We start from the raw sequence: 22,436 nt of genomic DNA on the forward strand, positions 1-22,436 counted from the left end.
CTTGTTTGGACCGACCGAGGGATTCGCCGCACAGGGAATCCATGAGAAGGTGCAATCAAACATCGATGAATGGCAATCTCTTCCAGTCTGGTCGAGCTATCGCGGTCGGGGTTGGCTAAAGCCTCGACTGCTGCGTAGAGGAAATTCGAAACTGGCACGACCCCGAAGCCATTGCGATGTTCGTGGCACTCATCGGCCCGCATGCTGCGACCGGGTTCGGAGTTGGAAAGCAGGCGAACCCGTGGCAGGCGCCACTGCGTATCGCAAGACTGGGAAGGAGCGACCCCATGCCGCAAACCGTTGAATGAAGCGGGTCCGGGCCTGGGCCGCTTGAGCCTCAATTGCAATTTGGCGACGACCTCCCGCTTCGAGAGCAGTGAGCCCAACCAACAGACCGTAACGCGGTAGCCACCGTCAGCCTTTTGCAACCACCGCAACCAGCGCCTGAATCATCGAGTATTACTCTAGCCGCCCATATGTTAAAAGAGGTTTTAAGTTCATTCATTTGCACCTCCCTAAGCTTTTTCAGCTTTTCAGAACGATAAATTACAATAGTAAAAGCCCCTTATACTAAAAAGCTTCTTACGCTAAATATACTCAATTTTTAGCCAAACAAGGGGCCTCCGAGCCGGATAGCAACAGATTTATGCTGGGTATACTCAGATAGCGCGGCTTGGCCTAGTTCTCGACCAAGCCCAGATTCCTTAAAACCGCCGAAAGGAAGCTATTAAGCTTATTAGCATGCTTATTAAATTATAGGAGGCTGAAACGATGAAAAGGAACGTATTTTGATGAGTATTAAAAGGGGGGGGGGGGTTTGGCGAGAAGGCGGCGAGGGGGGAAGTTGCGGAACATGATGTAGGACTTACAGCGTGGTTCAGAAGGTTGTAGCCTAGGTGTTACAGCGGTTAGTAACGGTACTGGACAGCCCCGGAAGGCGCTGTAGTGGGCGCCGGCGAATTGACTTACAGTTGACCCAGACAGTGCCGGCCTTCAGGGCGTTACTGACGCGAATGGCAGTGTTGAGGTCCCGAGTATGGACAGCAGCGGCAAGGCCGTACGAGGTGTTGTTGCCGAGGGCAACGACCTCATCCTCGTCCTTGAACTTGGAAATGGCGCAGACGGGACCAAAGATCTCCTCCTGCATGATCTTCATGTCTGGGCGGACATTGGAGAAGATGGTAGGCTGGATGAAGTAGCCCTTGTCGCCATGGCGCTCACCGCCAATCTCCACGGTGGCACCCTCCTCCTTGCCAGACTTGATGTAGCCCATGATGCGGTCGTACTGCAGCTGACTGACTTGGGGGCCCTGGAAGGTATCGGCCTGGAAGGGATCGCCGACCTTGTTCGCCTGGGCGCGCTTCTTGAAGGCCTCGAGAAACTTGTCGTAGATGCTCTCGTGGACGAAGATACGGGTGCCGGCACAGCAGCACTGGCCGTGGTTGAAGTAGATGCCGAAGTTGACCCAGGAGATGGTCTGCTCGATATCGGCGTCGGCGAAGACGATGTTGGGGGACTTGCCGCCAAGCTCGAGGGTGACCTTCTTGAGGTTGGAGGCGGCGGCGGCCTTCATGATGGTGCGGCCGACAACGGTGGAACCGGTGAAAGCGACCTTGTCGATATCCATGTGGGAGGAGATGGCGGCACCGGCGACCTTGCCGAAGCCGGAGAGGAGGTTGAAGACGCCGGGGGGGAAGCCGGCCTCCTTGATGAGGTTGGCAAAGACGAGACCAGACAGAGGCGTCTGCTCAGCCGTCTTCATGACGATGGTGTTGCCGGTAGCCAGGGCCGGGCCGATCTTCCAGGAGAGCATAAGCAGGGGGAAGTTCCAGGGGATGATCTGGCCGCAGACACCAATCTAGAAGACACATTAGCAACTCACAAAGCATCGCTACAGCATGCGTGGGTAACGTACGGGCTCCTCGCGGGTGTAGTGGAACATGTCAGGGGCAATGTCGAGGGTCTTGCCCTCCAACTTGTCGGCCCAGCCACCATAGTAGCGGATGCAGCCGGCGACGGCGCCGACGTCGCCCTTGGCCATGGTGATGGACTTGCCGTTGTCGAGGGACTCGACGGCGGCGAGCAGGTCGAGGTTCTTCTCGACGAGGTCGGCGAGCTTGAGCATCAGGCGGCCGCGCTCCTGGGGAGTGACCTGGCGCCAGGTGGTCTCGAAGGCCTTGCGGGCGGCGGCGACGGCCAGGTCGACATCCTTCTCGGTGGCCTCGCAGACGGAGGTGATGACCTCCTCGGTAGAGGGGTTGATGACCTCGAACTTCTTCTTGTCGACACCCTCAACCCATTCGTTGTTGATGAACCTAGGGCGTGTGTTAGCTTGGTGCTGCCGCGGCCGCTTCGACGCCAGGTGGCGATTCTTGGTCTGTCGACTTACAGGCCGATGGGCTGCTGGTAGGCGCCCGTAGCCGGGGTCTTGAGCTCGACGGTCAAAGACATGGTGGCTTCGTCTCGGTGGGTATCGAATTACAGTAGCAAGGAGTCTGATGAGGGCACGAGGAGGAGGAGGCGATGTAGAAATAGAGGAGAAGAGGGAGACTGCGCAAGAAAAGACAAGCCGACGGGAGTTGACTGGCAGCGGCAGCAAAGTCCTTATAAAGGCGGGGAACCCGTTGTGCCGTCCGTGTCGCCTCCCCCGCAGTGTGAAGGCCGAGCGAGGGGCGACGCTATCCGAACAATCTCGACGGGCGGACGCGATGGGGCAACGCCACACAGGGGAGGGGGGGAGACAGAGGCGGGGGGGCGGGAGGGCGGCCGGATCCAGAGGCGGAAACGGACTGGGAACATGGAACGGAGGAGCTCCCTGGCAACCGCGCGCTAGACGCCAACAGACTTGTCACCGAGGCATATGTAGGGCACCCACGATAACGCAGCAGCAGCAGCAGCAGCAGCAGCAGCAGCAGGGCGCAGCACAAGATCGGTGGGATGGTATTATGTCAAGCTCCGGGGAGAGCTTCTAAGAGGAACTTGCCCCTCCACCAGGGGGGCCTTGGGGGCGCTCTGAGATGGATGGTGTTTGGTGGCAGCGAATCACGCACGACGCTCCGATGCCGCTGAGACGCGATGCCACACCATCCGAGGCCCAACGGTGGAGATTCCCCGCAGAGACGCGGCCAATGGCTTGGGATTTTTGCTGGGGACTGCCGATTCGACACGTAAAAGCTCATCCGAACGCGGGCACTTGTGGGAGAGAAATCCTCGCGCGGGCTGCACCTGGGGGCACGGGGTGGCGGCATGGATGGCGGCGGGGGGAAGGGGAGGGGACAAGGGGTGGCGCTTTTCCCGTAATGTGGCGACAGTCGTTTGTTGCACCTTGTGCTATCACGGCAGATGGGTGTGATGATGATGCTCGGAGACGCGACGACATGTCCGCTCGATTTTAATTTTTTTTTTAATTTTTTTGTGCTACGTGACGATCCTTGATGTGCTATGCAGCATGCAACGGTCAGCAGCTCTCCAGCCCGCGGCAAAAGCTTGTGCGACGCCAGTTGACTTGATCGTACGGAGGCCTCGGTGTGCAAGGTCCAGGCAAGTTACAACAGTCCAAGAATGAAAACGCGAGCCAGTACGAAGTACACGACACATCCCCGTCTGTCCGGGCGCCGACTGGACACGCAGATGCGGAAACCCCTCTCTTCTTCCCTACCTCCCTCGATGCACCGCCCGCACGACAACACAACACAGACATCTCGCTCGGACAGACACGGAGCCGCTGACCAAAAACTGGTCCAGATTATGCCTCCTTCCTGATCGCCATGGTGCTGCGCCGCCGCCGATATGGATGGATGGGCTCGCACGTACTCGCGCTGTTTCGAGGAAGAGTAGACGAGAAGCCATCCATCCATTCCGCCTTCTCCCGTTCCAAGCAATACCGAGGCGGAGCGGCTATGTACATATGTACGAAGTATGTACTCTGTGTGTCAACGGGCGACACGCATCATCCCGGCCAACGAGGCAACAAAGACCCGTCGGAAGTGAGACCAGACACGGCCCCGGTGGGGACCTGTGCGGGCTGGACGCGGGACCCGAGTTGATCAAAAAAGAAAGTGCTGACGCCGAGAACCCCGCAACCGGCATGACGATGGCCAAACGATTTGTCCTTTAGTCAACTGCCTTTGCTCTTGTTGGGGTTTCGAAAGGGGCCACTCGGCTCTTTCGTATCGAAAGTCAGAGTTGCACCCACAGACTTACATTGATGCTCAACAGTTTACCAGCACAGCACATTGTACAGGACGCGAGATACGCGCAAGGCCGCTATGACATCAAGTTCAACGACCAGCCCAAAGATTCACCCTAGCATCTGTTAATGCCGACGTCGCCCATCGGCCTTTAGCCCACTATCGAGTTTCGCGTGCTCGGCAAAGCGCCTGGCGAGGAGGCCACCCACCCCCAGCCCAGCCAGACCTCAAGGGTCAAGAGACATCGTTGGTTACCTATTACCCCTCCGCCCCACCAGCGGTTCCGTCTCGTGGAGACCCTGCTCGCGTTACATCCCACCTCCATGCTGCCGTTCCTGCCACTAGTTGCTCCTCCGTGACAGTGTATGTGGTTGGGTCTTGCCCAGCTGCGGTGAAGTGTGGCTGCCTCGGCCTGCATGCCCGCTGGTCCTAGCGCCCAGCCCAACCTCGACATCCGCCTCCCCGGCCAGCCGCTTCTCTTCAGGAAGCGTAGATCTGCTGTGATGTACCTGCTGCGTGTGTGCAGCTCTGGGTGTCCGACAAGGTGTCCCGTCCCGTCTCAACATCGTGGACTTTCCTTCCCGCCGCGCCTAGCGCGCCGCTTACGAAGGCCTACTATCTCATACGGTTCTTCTTCTTGACGCTCTGTTCGTGTCTCAAAGTCTGCATGGTACGGCAGAAACACCCGGGGTCCTTTGTTCGTACTCGAGCCGTCGTGGCCATCGCCACGGCTGGTCAAGTCTGGGGCGGCGAGCCGTCACGCCACCGGTGCCCGGCTCTCAGAAGCTTACTGTATCTGGAATGGCTGCTTATTCCAATGCCCATCAGTCGAGCCTGGCAGGTCTGCATGCCGGGACGGCGATTGACGAGTTGGTGGCTGGGCCCCGCCCTTGCTTGGTAGCAGCACTAAACATTGATGCCCGGATGTCCTGCAACAGGCACGTGTGCAGGACATCCGACGATGAGGGGTGTTCTTTCCAGTGTTGGTCGTGGCCATGACCCAACGGCATTCTGCCTTTAGCGGATCTTGACACCTGCATGCTCTGCGCATCCCTTAGTATGGGACGGGCCGAGAGTGAGCACGTACATGCAGTCCTGCCTCGGCCATCCTCTAGACCGATTGTGATCCTCTCGCCTCCGAGCCATGATGTCCTGCTTGCGTAGATCGTGTCGGTCGATGCAAGATGGGAAGTACAACATCCAGAGCGCTTGCATAGCGGTGTCCACATGGTGGCGGGAATGCCGGAAATGCATGGCACCCAGATGTGAGAAGCGTGTCCGGATATCAGAGGAATAGGCTACTAGGTAACACAAGCGGGCTTGCTTACTTTGTAATACTCCTCATCAGGCCCTGAGGCCCACATCCTGGGCATTTTGATGTCTTCAACGCCGGCTCGAAGAAGCTCTGAGTCCCGTCCCAAGGCTGTCATCACGGGCCTCCTCAACAGCGCAACTCGCAGATACCCATGTGCGTATCGAACGCATCAGCAATCACTCGCCATACCGGGCACAGAAATGACCCGCGATTGCAAAGAGTATGTTCTAGGTCCAAGCACGTGAGACACATACGCGAATAATCATGCTCACTCCAAGTGACTAAGAAGTGCTAGCTAGGATCGCCATCGTCCTAACTGATCAATCTGACCTAGGCAGTATCCGTTTCCTCGAATCCCCGGCTATCTCAACTCAGTTCCTTCAAAGTAAACGACTGCCGCATGAGTGGTGTACGAAGCACTACGGGCACGACTGGAACCCATCAGGGCCAATGCTGGGCGATATCCCTCCAAACAGTCTTGCTAAGCGCCCGGTGTTTCCCATGCTCATCTCAAGAATTCTGAGAAAATTGAACATATACCGAAGCCCTGTGACTGTGTGCTGGTTTGGGCCCGTCGCCGTGCCCTCCCAGTCGGCATGCCTCGCGCCTTCACAGTCATTGCTGCCAACAAGGCATGACGAGTTGCACAAAGCCAAACCACACCACCAACCGCGCACGCAACACGCTACTGCGAAAGCGATCCCAGAGAACTCAGCCAGTACCTAACGCGGAATGAAACGAGCAGCTGCAAAGAGATCAACATCCAAAAGTCTTGCTGTCAATTGATGAGCATGATGTCGCACGAGATGATGACGGCGGTTTCTGCGCAGCGAATGTCAACGTCAATTTTCGCCCTCAGTATTGACCCCTACCCCCCTCAAGAGATGAATTCAGGCACTTGCACTTTCTCTATTGTTAAAGTGAGTTGTGCGGGCTTGTTCTAAAGAGTGCACGTATGAGCTCGAGGAGGCCGCCCTCAGGCGCCCGAAACTGCGCGTTTGCTCCTGCCACTTTCACGCGCGGCGCACCTTCCTTCCCGCTTCCCATTCACTGCTCTCCCACGCTGCCTTGCCACACAAACCCGGAACTTGAGAAGGCTGAACCCTCAACCTTGTTCTTTTCCTTCTGCCCTTCGCCTCATCTATCAAGTCACCGACGTCGGGAACGCAGCCATGGCTGTTATATCAAAAATCCCGGGCTTGTCCGTCAGCGTCGCAGTCAACAACGAAATCGCGACAGAATACTCTACCGTTGAAAGCGAAATCAGCGGTTCTATTGACGGGGAGGCTTCAGCGGCTGGAGATCGAGGCGAGCACGTTTGGCCCCGTACGACAACGTACATTGAATCCTATTCGGGTGCCCCGTTTCGCATCGAGGCGACATTCAGCGCTGGTTTTCAGACTGCAGTTTCGAAACACAAAGATCATGACGCCATCTCCGTTGAGGTATACGTCGATGGAACTTGGGTGACTAGCGGGTGGGCCTATTTGGAGTCGCTCGGCAAGGACGCCCCGTATGTCATCCCAATAGAGAACACATGGACACAGTCAGAGACGGGCGGCCTGTTGGAGGAGCGCCAGTTCGCATTTGCGCCGGTATCTAGGGGTAAGTCTCCCATCGAAATTTCCGTTCCGCTGTATGCTGATTGTAGGTGATCACAGTGGACGATGCGAGCAAGCAAAAGATCGTCGAAGACTCGAAGATTGCCGAGTCCTTGGGTGAAATTATTATCGGGATTGATTTGATGACCACCGTGGACGACGACTTCTTCGACTACCCAGAAAACGTCGCCAATCCGGCCGGCGTGTTCAGCCTGGCGGAGAAAGCAATGAAGGGAGCGGCGATCTCCCACGGCACGTCGTAAGTTCAACACAAGTCTGAAATCGAAACCGACAGCTAGCTCAGAAGGAGTAGGTTCCCTGTCGCCAGAACGGTCCCCACGGAAAGAATGCAAGGGTCGGAGAATCATACCTTGATCGGAGACTTCGTCTTTCGATATCGATCTCGAGGTAGGCAGGCTCCAACAACGCTATACACATGCAAACTAACAGGTTGAAGATGCCCTCCGCGAGGAAATGATTCTGCGACCGTCGCAATCTCCACCTGGTGCTGAGCCTGATATCAACACTATGTCAACTGTAGAGCTTCGCGCCTTCGCCCAGAAGTTACTTCACGAGAGAGTAAGTCCACTGACCTGACCTCGAGTGGTTCTGGCTAACAACAGTTAGGACTCGCGACCCCTGAAACGGGAGGTCGACATTGAAGACGTGGTGGAGTGTGAGGGACGCAAATACAAGCTTTTGAAACAGGAGAACGGCGAGGAGGCGGTGGATCTCACCGAGGACTGAGATTTCACAATACTATGGACTCAGCGAAATTACTTCGCAATGAGACAAAAAGATCCAAGGACAGGATTACAATCACACTAGGCAAGAAGTGCTTTGGGTGATGGATAGCTCTGAATATAGTCGCTGAAAGCGGTCGATTCTAGAGAAACTAGACAGGATTTGCTTTTCAATAAATTCTAGTTGAAATCTGGATCCAGTGTTTGGGTGCCACGTACTCGAAGAATCACCAAGTCCGTGCCAAGTTGAATGTAGCCATAAGTCGCCTAGGCCGAAACCTGGCGAGGGATCACGCACGGAATGTTTCCTATCTAGAGGCGTTAAGATCCTGAACCTGCACTGCCCCTGCTCCTGCCTCACTGTATGACAAGAGTTGATCGACAATTGCCCGTAGAGGTGGTTATAAATCACCTCTTATGGAAGCCTTTATCCAAGCCATTGTGGTAGCGTCTTTGTGTTTTGCGGCGAAGCCATCAGGTGAGATGGCGCCGGTCCACGACAGCGCGCCTTGCTGCTTGAGATGGGCGAGATCGCAACCAGCACAGATCTGTATTCTGACCACGCCCTGGCGAGGTCCGGGTCCTCTGTATCCCGAACCGCCCAAGTCAGCTGATGAGCAGTGCTGCCATGGAGTCCGGGAAGCGTGAGCCGACCGACTGTCCTTTCCTCGAGGCGTGAGGCTCTTGGCATGGAGGCAGCTCTTCATCGGATGCATGTTTCGGTGTATTCTCTTCACCCCGCCAGAGGATTTGCATGGATCGTCACGCGTTCGATGCGAAAAGGCTCCTTGGGCCGGCTCTTCTTGTCCACCTCGACCTTTTCCATCTTGGCGAGCGTGGCGAGCGACTCGTCGCCGATGACCTTGCCAAAGATGGTGTTGAGTCCGTCGAGATGGGACGCCTTGTCGAATGTGATGAAGAACTGGGAGCCATTGGTGCCGGGTCCCTTGTTGGCCATGGAGACGACGCCGCGCGAGGTATGCCGCAGGGTGGGCCGGATCTCGTCGTCGAAGGCACCGCCCCAGATGGAGCGGCCGCCCTTGGGGTTGCCGGCGGCCGGGTCGGGGTGCGCAGGGGCGCCGGTCTGGACCATGAAGGACGGGATGAGGCGGTGGAAGGGAGACTCGTCGTAGTAGCCGGACGCGCAGAGAGCAAGAAAGTTCTAAGGGCGACGGAGGGGTTAGCTGCTGGATCGCGGTCGTGGTGCGGCGCGGGGGGGTGCATCGCCAGCCACGTACCTCTGCCGTATTGGGGACGCTCTCGCAAAAGACCTCGATCTTGAGGTCGCCCAGGGAGGTGTGCAGCGTGACGGACATGGTGGCTGCGGACCGTCAGCGGCGCCGGATACGCGACGGGTGCTGCGACGGACAGGACTGGCGATGGTGATGGCGAGGTTGCAGTGTCAAAAGCCTGGCGCAAGCCCCGGAGGGACCAAGCTCGAAATCTGAGGTGGGCCCCCCGCGATCCGTGACCGGCGGGCCGGGGCTAGGCCGTTTAAGGCGCTCACGGGCGGCTGCTAAGTACCTTACCAACTTACCTATAGCACTGCACTAGGTAAGTACTATGGTACGATAGGTGTTATCCAGCAGGCACCAGCCTCCCAATGGAACCATGGAACATTGAACCTCGGGGCACCTCATGCTTCCATGGTTGTTGTCAGTGTCGGCCCGCCGCGGGGGGGCTCCTCTTGCACCCGTGCGGCCTTGCGTATAAGTAGGAGCAGGAGGGGTCTAAGAATGGAACGTCAGGGACGGGATGAACGCGCAGGCACCTGGACGGCCATGGCTCCGAGCGCCGCAGTCGCACCAGTCTAGGGGCAGGGGGAGGCGGAATTCGGGGGTTTGAGGAAACATGTTTTATCTGGTCCCGACGCGCCGGTTGGCAAAACATCTGTCGCTTACATGGACTACACTGCGAGGCGCATGGAGGAGAGTGATGCCAATGGCTGGGCGCCAAAACACACGGCCTTTCCATCCTCCACTGGAGGAACCCCCCACCTTCCAAGGCCGCGCGGTAGGTTACTCTGCCCACCCAACGCAGATTAAGCTGCCTCGGGCTGAATCGACGACCTGCCCGTCGCCGCCGCCGCCGACAACGACGACGACGACGAAGACGAAGACGGCGCGACGTATGTGCGGCGGTGACCCGAGCTGGATGCGGGCTGACGCGGGGGCGCATGGTGCTAAAGATGATCAGTTCGCCCGAGCTGTGTGTGCTGCTGCTGCTGCTGAAGCAGGCTCCAAGATTCGAAAACACGGGGTCAGTCTCACGCCTTGTCCCTGGGGCGATTACTGCTCTGCGCGCCATCCATCCACCCACCCACCCTTCCTCCCCCAAGCGCAAAGTTGCCATGTGGCAGACGGCCAGCCCGCCCTCTCGAACAAGCAAACCAAGCCGACCCAACCCAACGCGACCCACGGTACGGCAGGACAGGGCTTGCTGTTGCTTGCTCGCGTGTTTGGGAGTGGTCAGGTTGCGAGCGAAGCCCTTTGGGCGGTGCGCGCGTGGGCAGCGAGTGCATTGGCGGTCGGAGATGACACGACGTGATTGGCAAAGGGGGGTGTTGATGGCTGACGAGCGCAGGCAGGCAGGCAGGCAGCCCACGGAGTGGCTACGTACGTACTTGCAGTCCCTAGGTTGTAAACGTCACCTGTCGTCCAGGTAATAGAGGGACATTGGGCCTTCCATGGCAAGCATGCGGGATTGAAGTTAATCGCGGGGCTGGCCTGCAGTGCACTGCACTGCACTGCACTGCAGCCAGCGCTTGGCCGGCGCCCAAAAGAGCCTCCAACTCCACCACAGCAGAGGCGCAGGCAGTACCTATACCTATACGTAGGGTGCCTCCAGCTCTGCTCCGAGGTACCAAGGCCTGGGCAGGCATGGCAGTGGCCCGTCAACATGAATCGCACGCCCCGGCAACGTGCGCCCCCATCTGCAAACACCAAGCAACGTGCTTCGCGATTGTCGCTCGTCTTTTTAAGTTTCGGCTGCGTGTTGTTTTCCGAAATCCCCTTTGTCACCCTCGAGCGTCTGTCGCCCACGTGCCGCTTGCGCCAAAACAGAACCAGCAGCAGCAGCCTTGCCGCCGTCCAGGTCTCTCTACCTTAGGTTTCCATCTTTCCAGCTTACCTACCTAACAGGCCACCAACCGTCCTGCACTGCGGGCACCTAATAAGGGAAATCTGGAACCAACCTGCCCGAGTCTCTCTGCCGCGCCTCGAGCTGGAGCTGGAACAACCCTACTGGAAAGCCCCCGCCCTCCTCCTCCTCCTCCTCCTCCTCCCTCCTCGGCGCCGCGCGGTGGCTCTTTCAGCCGGGACTCGGACTGCGCAGCTGCTCGTCTTACCTTACTAACGTCAACCTAAACCTCCTCCGCGTCGCTCAAGAGCCGCAATCCGCCTCTCCCGCCGTCCTCTCTCGCCCCAGCTTGCTCACGCACCGCCCCGGCGAGCTTGCATCCCGGCGCTCCACTTGCACGGAAAGCCTGACATCCGTCCGAGGACGCCTCCCGACCATCGCTTACGCGACCCTCGCTCACCAGCTGCCTCCGGTCCTGCGGATGCGACCAACACCCCCGCCGCGCGCAACCACCGCTGCTGTCAGGAACATCCATTCGCGACGCTGACATCGACCTTCCGTGCGAGGACTCTTTGTACGGCTACGACGGCGGCTACATTCCCTCCGCACTCGGCGCGTGCCCTATCCTGCTTCTATCCCCTCCGTCTGACCGACGACGACAACGGCGACGATACCTACGCCTCATTGCGTACGTACCACATCGGCGACCATCCACGCCACCCTGCCCTTGTCCCCCCGCCGCATGCCCACGGCATCACGCTACATGACGATATCGCCAATTCCCACCGCCCGCTTGACGACGACGACGACGACGACGACGACGACGACCGCAGCACCTCTTGCCGGCGCACTCCGACGCCCCTATAATACATCCTCGCCCCCAGCCGCTGCCGTAATCGTCGGCGAGCCCGCGCTGGCGGAAACCACGACGTCATCATGGCCTCCGCGCCAGCCAGCGTGAGGGTCTCGGGCCCTCCAAACAGTAGCTTCCTCGTCGGCTACCCTGGCATCTCGGCGACGTTGGTATGCTTGCGACCGCACCCTGTCCTGGCCGCACACCGGAGCCCCGGCCGCTCCCCCGCAGACGTGGTACAAAAGAGCCAATGCTGACAAGTCGCAGCCGCGCATCGAGGGCAAGGTTGAGATACGCCCCGGCCAGGGCTTCTCCATGCCGGTCCCCGTATCATTAGTGCGAATATGCTTACAACGGCGCGAGACGATACATCCGGATGCGGACAGCCTCACCAAGAGGCATCTCGGCGCTCCCCGACGAGAGGCGACTGACGTGGTGGGCAAGGAGGTTTTGCTCTTCCGGTGCTCCACGGGAAAGGAGGCCGAGAGCGTAATTGCCATGGACCTACCGTTCGTGCTCTTCATTCCCTTTGGCAGAGGAGGCGAAGAGACCAACCGCCGAATACCTCCGGCCTCATTACAACTTCCGAGCCGGACCGCCGAAACATACTACGAGCTTGTTGTCACGCTACAGCAGGGCCACAGCAACCAGTACAAATACAGCTTCCCCGTGCCCCTGCAGCGCTACGACACCCTGTCAACGTTTGGCATGTATAACAAGCCCGAGACGAAGCTGGTCACCACCGACAACGTTGTCCACCTCGGAATCAACCTTCCGCGGTGGAGCTTTGGGCCCAGCGACCCCATTACTGTATACATCAAGCTGTCCCCAAATGTTGACTGGATGAGCAAGGCCAAGCGAGTAACAATCGAGAAGATTACTCTGACAATCGAGGAAGAAATCACATTCAATCCCGAAGGCGACGAGCCCACAAAGAAAGTCAACAAGCTATCAAAGCAGGTACAGGCTGTCAAGATGAAGATGCCTGAGGCCGGGTACGCCACCAACATTGGCTTGGTGTTCCCATCCAAAGACCTCCGAGATCCAGACGGCATCGTCAAGAGGGGCAAGCCGGGTTTTCCTCAATACGAGGTCGCCACGTTTACCACCACGTCAAGTCTGTACAAGATTGAGTTTTACGTCAATATCAAGGTAAATTGCCTCCATTCCTTTGCGGCACGGCTCTCCTTGACTCTTCTAATTGCGTCAACAGGTGCAACTAAGTGGCGCTCGAGATGTGACCCTGCGGCAGCCCATTGTTATCTGTCCGTTGGACCAACAAGGGTGCAAAGAGGAGATGGAAGCCATCGAGCAGGCTGCCAAGGACGCGGCGCTCGTCGACGCAAACAACCCCATGCTACCGGCCCGAAACATAATTCTAGCCAGCGATCGAGATTCATTACGCGCCCTGGGGTTGTGCATGGTTGGCGGGCAGAAGAAGCCCTTTATTGATTGAAGAGTTGAGCGTGGACGGCGGCGGCGGCACAACGACCGAGCACAAAGCGGCTGGGCTACGTGGACGTGTACATGGCGGACGGCGCTCTATACCCTTACGAGGCGTTTGAAGCCCTGGTTGGGCAAGCACTGGAGGAGGACATTTCGTCGACTATATTCTGCCGAGGTATACTCGGGGCGTTTGGAAAGGCGGAGTTGGCGATTGCAGGTTCGATGGCTTCTCCCGCCGCTTATAGAGCGGGTACGGCGGGCATGATTGGAATGGATATACCGAATTCATGTCTCTAGGCGGCCTGGAGCCATACGAATATGCTGATGAGCTACGCGAGCATATCTCGTGGAGGATCTATTGACATCGACCCAACGCTGGTGCGGAACATGTGATGAACCATGTTCGAGGAATGAACGATGCAGGTGCAGGTGTCGTAGTTTGAGTTGAAGCTGGCAGGCAGACCAAAAAAACCAAAGTGATAATTCATAAAACAATAGCACGGATGCAAAAAAATAATTGATGTTGGGAGCCGTAGGGATCGAACCTACGCGGGCGATGCCCATTGCGGTTCAAGAACTGAGCGTGCCACCATTTCGGATGACGACTTCCTAAACACAACGCCTTAACCACTCGGCCAGACTCCCATAGTGTGAGTGGCAATTCGTCGAATTTAGACACTATAAGGGTGGACAAGTGCTCCGACTGGGACTACGGCTTGGTGGACCCACCTACTCACCGAAAAGCAGAGTGGCACTCCGACGTGAACCATTCATGACTGCTACGTTTAGAACTGAGAAAGGACCACCACAGCGTCGGACAACCCATGCTCGATTGAGATTTTTTCATCATTTGATGAGGGAGATCCGCTGGAACGGTAAGTGCGCTACTGGTGTCGCGGCGGCCACGTTGGATCGCTGACACTCAGGCAGCTCGCTTTGGGGCCTTGTGAGAACATCTGGTCCGATACTGGACCTCACCATCGGCCACCACCCACGACCATCTATCCCTGGGCTGGCCCAAACCTCAGGAAACAAGCCAGACTACAGGACAGTCCAGCAAAGCAGACACGCCGCTCGCCCGTTCCGCTCTGCCATAGGCCCCGGAAGGAACCGCAGGCATGCCGTTCGACGACGACGACGACCCGCTGCAGGCGCCTGGCCTGCCTGCCGCCCAGCCCATCGCAGGGGGTGCCGCGCGCAACCTCGAGGATGAAGACGGCATGGAGGACGATGGGCTGCCCGACTACAAGCTCTTTGCGGCCATGTTCGAGAAGAGGGGCGTCTCGAGCAAGACGATCCGCAAGGGCGAGAAGGACTTTGAGTCGCACGGCACGCGCGCCCAGGACGGCGCCCTCGAGGCGAGCCGCCGCGCCATGGAGGAGGTGCTCGGGTACACGCGCACGCACCGCTCCGACGCGTGGATACGGGCGTGGTACTTTCCCGACTGGTGGACCGTTGAAGCCGCAGACCGTCTGGCAGCGCCGGCGCCGGCGCGTGCTGCCACCACTGCTGGAGCCGCCGGCCGGGAGCAGAGCGGCCAGACGCAGCCTGATGCCTGGCTGGCGGACCGCGTCGTCGTCATGGAGCACGAAAAGGGCAGCTGGATGAAAGACATTGGCCGCACCGTCCCCGGGAGCAAAGACCGGCCAGGAGTCGGGCGCCTGTGGCTGCTCCCCGAAGAGGCTCTCTACCTCGTTGAGCGCGGCACCGTGGACCTGTGGTGGCCGGACCTGGAGCTGCCGGAGCTGCTTCCCGTGGGTGAGATGCCGTCACCGGGTTATGGCCACGACGATTACGATGTCGGGCTGCCACTGAGCGTGGAGGCGGCATACTCACTACTCATCGGCTACGACGGCGACAGGGGAAAGACGACTCTGGCGAAGTACCAGGTATACACGCATCTGAAGCGTGCGGGCTTTCACATTCTACGAGCGCCGCCGGATGGGTCATCTACGACCGAGGATAGGGACGAGTTGCAGGGCCGTTCGCCGCGGCAGAGTCTCTGGCAGTGGCTCTTCTCGTTCGTGCCGAGCTGGGAGAGAAGACCGAAGCGCGATCCCATGGGGCCCCTCGTTTCTCCCGGGCTATATCGCTCCTACGGCCCCATCTACCAGCGCCTCGCGCTCCTCCCACGACACAAGCCTAGCCCGCGCCGCCCAGCGTCCAGTCACAGCGGGACGCAGGAGCCGTTCCGGGTACACTACCACGTGTGGAAGCCCGGCGGCGCGCCCTTTTCCAAGAAGAGCCCCCCGCCGCCCGACTTCCGCATCGCCGTCGCCGACACGGCCGAGTCCGGGGTGCCGACGCTGGAGGAGGTCGACGCGCTGCTGGGGTCGACGCCGTGGAGCCCGCCGGGGGAGTCGATGCGGGGGCCTGGCCGGCTGTACCAGCGGCTCAAGCACGGGTACCGCAACGTGCTGGTGGCGGTGGTGGACTGCGGGCTGGTCAACTTCATGAGGTTCGGGGAGGCGGCGTTTGGTGAGGAGAGGCTGTTTGAGCGGTTCGATGGCGCTGGTGGCGGCAGGGGCGGCAAGAAGAGCGGCCGGGGCGGCGGCGGTAGAGGGCGAGGACGGGGAAGGGGGAGGGGGAGAGGGAGAGGGGGGCGTGGTGGTGGTGGTTGATGAGCCTTGTTTGTGTGTTCAAAGGCTGGTGAAATTTCCCGGTCGCGTTGACAGGACGACTAGACAGGCATTGAAGCGAAAATACCATTTGAAGAGCGCCAGCACAGTTGTGGCGCCGCCGACCAACAGGCCCGGGTCGTACGACCTATGCCCTTTCACACCCAAGTACAAGATGCCATGCGGAGAGAATGTGAGCAGACCTGCTGAGACTCCGCAGCACACATTCACAAGATACAATATACAACACATACATCAAATATACACCAGTCAGGTATACCAAGCGCATACAGTCCACCCTAGGCAAGTCGTAGTAGACTGGTTGGCAACCAAAAGTGCGCGACTTAAAGGCATCTCGGCACCACCATGCAGAACCCAGAAGTAGCAAGCCGCCACCGAATGGTCTAGCCTGCGAGAACGCAAGCAGTACATACCGGTAGGCAATAATATCAAATGGCATATACGTAGTAATCTTGTAGGTGGCATGCAAGTACGTACGTATGTATGTACATCTGTATCATGTGGCTCACATCTCACATGTGCCGTGCTGCGGCCCGGGCTCCCGCCTCCGCCCGTCTTCTTCACACCTTTGTTACCAATTTGACTCGCCGTACGGTGTGCGGTGCTGTAGGACGGCTCGTGATGGTTTCTTGTGTGTGTGATACTTGCAAAGAGCCCCTCTAATTCTGTGTGTGTGTGTGTGTGTGTGCGTGCGTGCGTTGCTCGCTACAATATCGGGCGGACGCCTCATAGAGTTGAGAGGTTGCAGCAGACATGAGTAGCTGTTGAGTGAATGTTAGTTAGTCCCCCTTTTGCAAAAACAAAACAATGACTCAGTTTCTTCTGTTATTGCCGTCGGTCGCTGCCGGACCTGTGGTTTGTTTGCTGACTCTGTTCATGTCCCGAGCGAGACGCATGCGTGTGTAGAGTTTGGTTTCACAGGCTGCCGAGTCACTCCCTCCCTCTCTCCGTCGCCCGCTCTGTGAGCATCGCATCGAAACGCGCGCTTCGCCCCGGGGCCGAGCAAGCTTTTTTTGGTTCCTTTTTTTCCTTCTTTCTGTTACGCGGGTTGATTCCACCGGTTTTGTCCTCCAGCTTGTGATTACTGGGCACCCTCAGCCCGTAGAGAAAAAAAGCCGTTGAGGAGAGAGAGTGGTGGCCCGGCCCCTCCCCCCTTCCCTCGCACAACGGGCATCTGTGTTGCCTGACCAGTGAGTGTGGCACGCACGAGCGGGAGGCGTGATCCGCGGGTATTGCTTGCTTGCTTGCTTGTCATACCCTTTGCGGATGCGGTTTGACGCTGGCGAGCATGCGGGCGTGCATATGACTTGTGTTGGTCTGTGCCGTTCTCTGCGCTTCTCAACCTTTTGTTCTCTCACGTTCTCTCTCACACACATACACACATGCGCGCTCTCACTCTTTCTCACCTACGAAGTAGTCTCTCAGTCGCTCTCTGTCTGTTACAGTAAGCATCCCCAGACACATATAGATACACGGACACTTTTCCACCCCTTCTCTCTATTGATGAGCTGTGCAGAGTCCATGGGGCCGCACGCCAGGGCCAATGTTGATGCATGTGCTCAATCAAAACGAGCGCGAGGCCTTTTGCGCGTGACGATTTACTTACCCCCCCCCCCCTTTCATCAGAGTTGAGTAACACGATGCCGGCGCACAGATGAAGGAGCAAGGCCCCCGAAGAGTCATGTCATGTAAAAGACGCTGCTGCCTACTACATACAAATTTATGACTATTGACTTACTTCCAACATACCCGCCTTGCCTCGGCCCATACCCTAAAGGCCTACTCCTCGCCTCAGGTGAATTGAGCTTGGACGTTTCGGGCAATAGGCCCCCCCTCCCAGTGGAACGGACGGCGCCGGGCGCAGATCCCGTCTCGGATCAGGGCAACGATTTGAGTGATCCGACAACCATCGTCGCAACCGCGGTCCTTGCCTTATTACCACCCAACCTACACACATGGCACTACTAGTCATGCCCGGTGTCACTACTCCATCCATACTTGGTACTTGTTGACAGTACATTACTGTACAGCAGCAGTAGTAGCAGCAGCTGAAAGAGTAATGGTAGCGGCTTTCGATTACGTACGTCGAGAATCCCGCTCTGCGGCGCCCCCCCCCCCCTTCTGTCTTCCCGCGGGGTGTGTGTCATTTCTGCGCAAAAAGATTTGAGCGACATGACGAGCTATGCGAAGCGAAAGCACGCGGCAATTGAATCAACCTTTGACAATGATTCGGCACGCTGAGAGGGAGGAGGTTGGTACGTAGACGAAACACATTATCAAGGGGTTGCGCTGCCTACCGTACTGTCCCTCGAGTTGAGCACATGGGCGTTTGCCAAACGACCCACTCGGAAGCGATCCACGGCCGACGAGGACGGCAGAAGACAGGGCAATGCAGAGCAGACAGGGGGGAGTGGACGGCCTTGCCGTTGGTTTCTTTATATTAAAATTTGTGTCGGGTCGGTGGTGGCGGTTGGCGGCGGCGGCGGCGTAGGCGGCAGCTGCTGGGGTGCGGCGTCCGCGTGTGCGTGTTCCAGGTTCTCATTGCTGCCAGAAGGACACCCCGGTGCGAGTTGTCAGCGGGTTGGGAAAGTTCTTTTGGGTCCCTTTTTTTTTGCTCTCTCTCTCTCCAAGTCGGGTGTTCCCCTTTTTGCTGTTGGCGCAGATGCAGATCAATAATAATAATATCGCAGGCACCCCGCGTAAAGAGAGAGCCTTGAGCGGGTACTAAGTGGTGGTAGCTGTATTAGTAGTACCTGTTAAGGCAGGCCCTTTCTTTCCTCTGGAGTCCTGCGGTCCTCATGTTGCAATCATGTCCCCGAGAGAGGAAGAGACAGAGAGATAGAGAAAGAGCAGCAGACAAGATTCCACACGCGAGACCTTCACGTTGGTTGGGTTTCACACCGGCTGCAGACCGCGAACGGGCAACCAAGGCGAGCGAGGGTCAGTCAACTTAAACTGATGCTGTGCTGTGCTGTGCTGTGCTGTGCTGTGCCGTGCCGTGCCGTGTCGCGCTCAAACAACCTCATCAAGCAGAACGGCGCTTGTCCAGTCGCAAAGAGGGCGGGGTGGTCAAATGATGCAACATGGCACGAGAATGAGTTTCGCCCAGACACACAGCCAGGGCCGGGATTGGGGGGACGGGGGCAGAGGAGACTAATAATCATCAAATCACCAAAATCACCTCATCATAACGCCAAATCCAACCATGCACAGAAACGCCTTTTTTTTTTTTTACATGTACTTTCCACCGCCGCATCCCCTTGCTCTGCCACGCCCAAGAAAGCAACAAAAAAAAGGCGCAAAAAGACCCCTCGGACATTGTGTATTCGTACCTGTTGTATGTGCATGTACTATATCCCTGGCTTGCCGCATTTCGCATTGGTGGTGGTTCGAGAGCACTCCCGGATGCGGTATGTTGTCAACACAACAAACAGGGTCTCTCACGCTTCTGCCTGCTCCTGCCCCCCCCTGCCCTCATGTTTCGCCTGTTTGTTTTCTTTTGTTTGCTAACTGGCCCTTGCAAGCAAGCAATCGAGCAAGCAAGCAGGGCCAATTATTAGCACGTGCGCTGTCACAGATACTACTAGTATTGTATAGTAACTTAGTTAGTAGAGCCGACGGGAAACAACCCACAACCGCGAAAGTGTGCGGCGGGCGGCGGCGCATGGCGTTGACGTCGACGTCGTCGACAGGCCAACATGAACCGAACCTGAAAGCGGCCGCGTGATGGCAGCAGCAGCAGCACGTACCAACTGTAGTACTCGCCCACAATGCAAGAAAGAAAAAAGTCGTTGCGGGCCCTTGTGTGAATCAATCATTCAGTCATCAAATCATTCAGTTCAACAAAATTGTCCTCGCGGCGACGCCCATCACCATGGGCTCGGCCCACGCCTGCGGCGCGCCCATCAGCCATTCATGAGACACCATCTGGCCAAGGGGAGGGGCGGGCCGCCACAATTGAGAGACACACATGCGCGCGCCGGCTCTGTCGCGTCGCTCGATCCGACTCGCTAGTCGCTTGGGGGGGGGAGCAGACTCGATTCAAGTCGGTGGTGGCAGCGGGAAAAAAGTGGCAGAACAGGGTTACTTTCAATGCGACGCGGAGGCAAGTTGAAAAGCCACCGGGAAGGAAATACGAAACTACCAGGAGACCGATTGTGGAAGCAGAAAAAGAAAGAAAAGGTAATTATGGATGAGGTTGACATCTCGAGCTTGCAACTGCCGACAAAGAGGGCGTTGATGACGACAACGAAGAAGAAGATGATGACGGCCAAAAAAAAAAAACCTGACCGCCATCCTTTTCTCAACACTTGGACAGTCCCCCAATGTTCTTCTTGGAGTGGCGCCGGGTCCAGCTGCTGCTGCTGCTGCTGAGTCTGCGTTGTCGACGGCGGGGACGACTGAAACATTCATGTCTGAATGATATGCTTGCTTTCCCCCCCTCCCAATTGATCTCGCTCGCAAGCAAGCCCAGCAACAAGCCCCAGCTACCTACTAGCGGTCTGATGATACCAATTCAGCATTGACCTGGCCTTGGCAACCTTGGACAGCTGAACAAGGGGGGGTGGGCGGTGCGCCAAATTGCATCTCCTTTGTCAGTTTCTCATGTACAGTAACGTTAGTATGTACTTTCCTTATTCCTCCCCAACGGGACACCTTGAATGAGAGAGGGGAGGGGGGGAGGGGAGAGAAAGCCTCCTTCTGCCAGGCCAGGACATGCCCATCCCTGTCTCTTGCGTCTAGCCGTACGCAGTTGTTGCGGATCCCCTGCTCTCTCGAGTTCGTGCGCAATAAAGTTTGGCGGCGCGCATTCCATTGTGCGCACGAAGTCTAGTAGCGTCGGCACATGTATCTCTCGAGTCGACGAGAAGTTGCGAAGCAACTGGACTGTACTCGTCATAATCTCTCTTTGATGTTTTTGGCAAGTACTCTACTATGTAAAGCAATGGCACTGAACAGCACAGTACAAGAATGGCACTGCATGTACCGCACTGCGTACGTAGTTGCATGGGAATCTCGTACGATTGATTACTACAATGACCCGTGTCTGAGTCTCTGCGCGATCGATTGATCGCTGGGCTAAGTTGCGTGACATGTCCATTGCCCACCAGACGGCCATCCCCACCCACCGCCTCACGCCTCACCAACCCTCAAATATTGGGAAGCTTGTTTCCTTCCCCCTACCCTTGCCGTCAACTTACCAGCCACCATCATCATCCTTCCGCACGCCACAACTTCCTCTGACCGACGGCAAGCGCGTTCCGGCGCGGCGGCGGGCGGGTTGGACAGAAGGACGGTTTGCGGCACAATAATGATGGATGGTAAAGGTGGGTTCCACTGACGGGATCAAGAAGAGAGAGAGAGAGAGCATTCGATCAGGAAACACAGGAACCCGTGTCCCCGACAGGGATTGGGGCAGGGGGGGTGCTGGCCGGGGGCGCACAGCGCATGGCATGCGAATTACGAAGAGCGTACGGGTGGGAGCAACAACAACAGCCCTTGGAACTCGAGGGAGGGAGGGTGTCCCGCTCTTACGCCGACTATTATCGTAAGCAACAGGAGCGAGCAGCACCGCATCCAGCCATCCTCGCAAGGTACCTATGCAATTCGTTGCTGCGCCCTTGCTTTGCTGACCGTATCTATCGCTGGCGGGCCAGCCGCCGAGGGAAGTAAAAAGACAAGATTGGACGAGTTGCATCGTCATGGCCTGTAATCATGGTCTCGTCACCCTGCACACTAACTTGCTGCTCAGGCGCCGATTGGGTGAGGCGGCATTTTCCTACTCTGGCTCTACCATTGATAGTAGTAGTCGTAGGTCTTTTGTGTGTGTGTGTGCGCGCGCGCGTGCGCTCGCTCGCGCAACACAGTATGATATGCGTGCCGCATGTGGTTTCCCATGATGTCTGTTTGCATCTTTGCTCCAGTCTCCCTACTATTATGCGCGATTGCGCGATTGCGCAATGGCTTGGCAACAACGCGCACGTCAATAGTTGCTAGTCTAATAAGCCTGCGCGTCTGTCTTTCGGTGAGCAGACTTCAGAACTGTTGCGTGCGTGCGATAGACGAGGCAGGGGTGGTAGTAGTAGTAGTAGTAGTAGTAGCAGCAGCAGCAGCAGAAGGGAGGTGGTGGAGCAGTAGTATGCGTTGCACATCACGCGCGCTCACGCGGGTGGGTGGGCTTTTTGCCCCATCAATGCCCATCTCAATAAAGACACGAGGAAAAGGATACGAACGAGCAAGAGGCCGAGGAGAAAGGGGGGAAGGAAGGGGAGGGGAAGAAAAGGAAAGATAAAAAAAAAAACGCCGTTTCGAGACTGAACGATGGACAACGACCCCACCCGCGCCGCGTTGCTGATCCCCTTGGACTGTTATGGGCTCTGCGGCGTCATGTGTTTTGTGGTGTTGTCATGCACAGTGGGCGACATGGGACCTCTCAAACTCAACCCGGCGTCCGTCGGCGGCACTTGAAGGGGGGAGGGGAGAGCGACAAGCGAGAGAGGAGGGCAGGTGACGTTGTATAGGCACGACGTACCGTAGCATGGATGCGGTCGATATTGGCCCATGGATGCAG

The 22,436-nt window shown here is 57.5% G+C and overlaps 7 protein-coding genes and 1 non-coding gene across 8 annotated transcripts; 4 read left to right on the forward strand and 4 right to left on the reverse strand.

The window, feature by feature from the left end:
• Positions 1–130: 130 nt before the first annotated feature.
• Positions 131–2,743, reverse strand: ALD5 (aldehyde dehydrogenase (NAD(P)(+)) ald5). Its single transcript, XM_047987750.1, has 5 exons — positions 2,390–2,743; positions 1,916–2,315; positions 970–1,858; positions 870–892; positions 131–724 (listed from the first exon to the last, which is right to left on the reverse strand). The coding sequence occupies exons 1-5, from the start codon at positions 2,449–2,451 to the stop codon at positions 605–607; spliced, it is 1,494 nt and encodes a 497-aa protein (XP_047843739.1). The 5' UTR covers positions 2,452–2,743; the 3' UTR covers positions 131–604.
• Positions 2,744–6,677: 3,934 nt separating this feature from the next.
• JDV02_006362 (uncharacterized protein) lies at positions 6,678–7,369 on the forward strand (the record flags this gene model as incomplete). Its single annotated transcript, XM_047987751.1, has 2 exons — positions 6,678–7,110; positions 7,167–7,369. 2 exons carry the CDS (start codon positions 6,678–6,680, stop codon positions 7,367–7,369), a joined length of 636 nt encoding a protein of 211 aa, XP_047843740.1.
• A 265-nt stretch (positions 7,370–7,634) lies between these two features.
• On the forward strand, positions 7,635–7,853 carry JDV02_006363 (uncharacterized protein; the record flags this gene model as incomplete). Its single annotated transcript, XM_047987752.1, has 2 exons — positions 7,635–7,685; positions 7,734–7,853. 2 exons carry the CDS (start codon positions 7,635–7,637, stop codon positions 7,851–7,853), a joined length of 171 nt encoding a protein of 56 aa, XP_047843741.1.
• Positions 7,854–8,582: 729 nt separating this feature from the next.
• On the reverse strand, positions 8,583–9,165 carry CYP10 (Peptidylprolyl isomerase; the record flags this gene model as incomplete). Its single annotated transcript, XM_047987753.1, has 2 exons — positions 8,583–9,011; positions 9,088–9,165. 2 exons carry the CDS (start codon positions 9,163–9,165, stop codon positions 8,583–8,585), a joined length of 507 nt encoding a protein of 168 aa, XP_047843742.1.
• Positions 9,166–10,738: 1,573 nt separating this feature from the next.
• On the forward strand, positions 10,739–13,703 carry JDV02_006365 (uncharacterized protein). Its single transcript, XM_047987754.1, has 3 exons — positions 10,739–11,950; positions 12,048–12,932; positions 12,994–13,703. The coding sequence occupies exons 1-3, from the start codon at positions 11,864–11,866 to the stop codon at positions 13,234–13,236; spliced, it is 1,215 nt and encodes a 404-aa protein (XP_047843743.1). The 5' UTR covers positions 10,739–11,863; the 3' UTR covers positions 13,237–13,703.
• Positions 13,704–13,750: 47 nt separating this feature from the next.
• On the reverse strand, positions 13,751–13,871 carry JDV02_006366. Its single transcript has one exon. It is a non-coding gene; the product is annotated as a tRNA-Leu (tRNA).
• Positions 13,872–14,016: 145 nt separating this feature from the next.
• SEN54 (tRNA-splicing endonuclease subunit sen54) lies at positions 14,017–15,921 on the forward strand (the record flags this gene model as incomplete). The annotated part of the gene is made up of 3 exons (XM_047987755.1): positions 14,017–14,101; positions 14,157–15,782; positions 15,911–15,921. Exons 2-3 carry the CDS (start codon positions 14,345–14,347, stop codon positions 15,919–15,921), a joined length of 1,449 nt encoding a protein of 482 aa, XP_047843744.1. The 5' UTR covers positions 14,017–14,101; positions 14,157–14,344.
• A 3,177-nt stretch (positions 15,922–19,098) lies between these two features.
• JDV02_006368 (uncharacterized protein) lies at positions 19,099–20,274 on the reverse strand (the record flags this gene model as incomplete). Its single annotated transcript, XM_047987756.1, has 1 exon — positions 19,099–20,274. One exon carries the CDS (start codon positions 20,272–20,274, stop codon positions 19,876–19,878), a length of 399 nt encoding a protein of 132 aa, XP_047843745.1. The 3' UTR covers positions 19,099–19,875.
• Positions 20,275–22,436: the final 2,162 nt, after the last annotated feature.

Source organism: Purpureocillium takamizusanense, chromosome 5, assembly GCF_022605165.1.
Source record: "Purpureocillium takamizusanense chromosome 5, complete sequence".
Classification (NCBI taxonomy): Eukaryota; Fungi; Ascomycota; class Sordariomycetes; order Hypocreales; family Ophiocordycipitaceae; genus Purpureocillium; species Purpureocillium takamizusanense.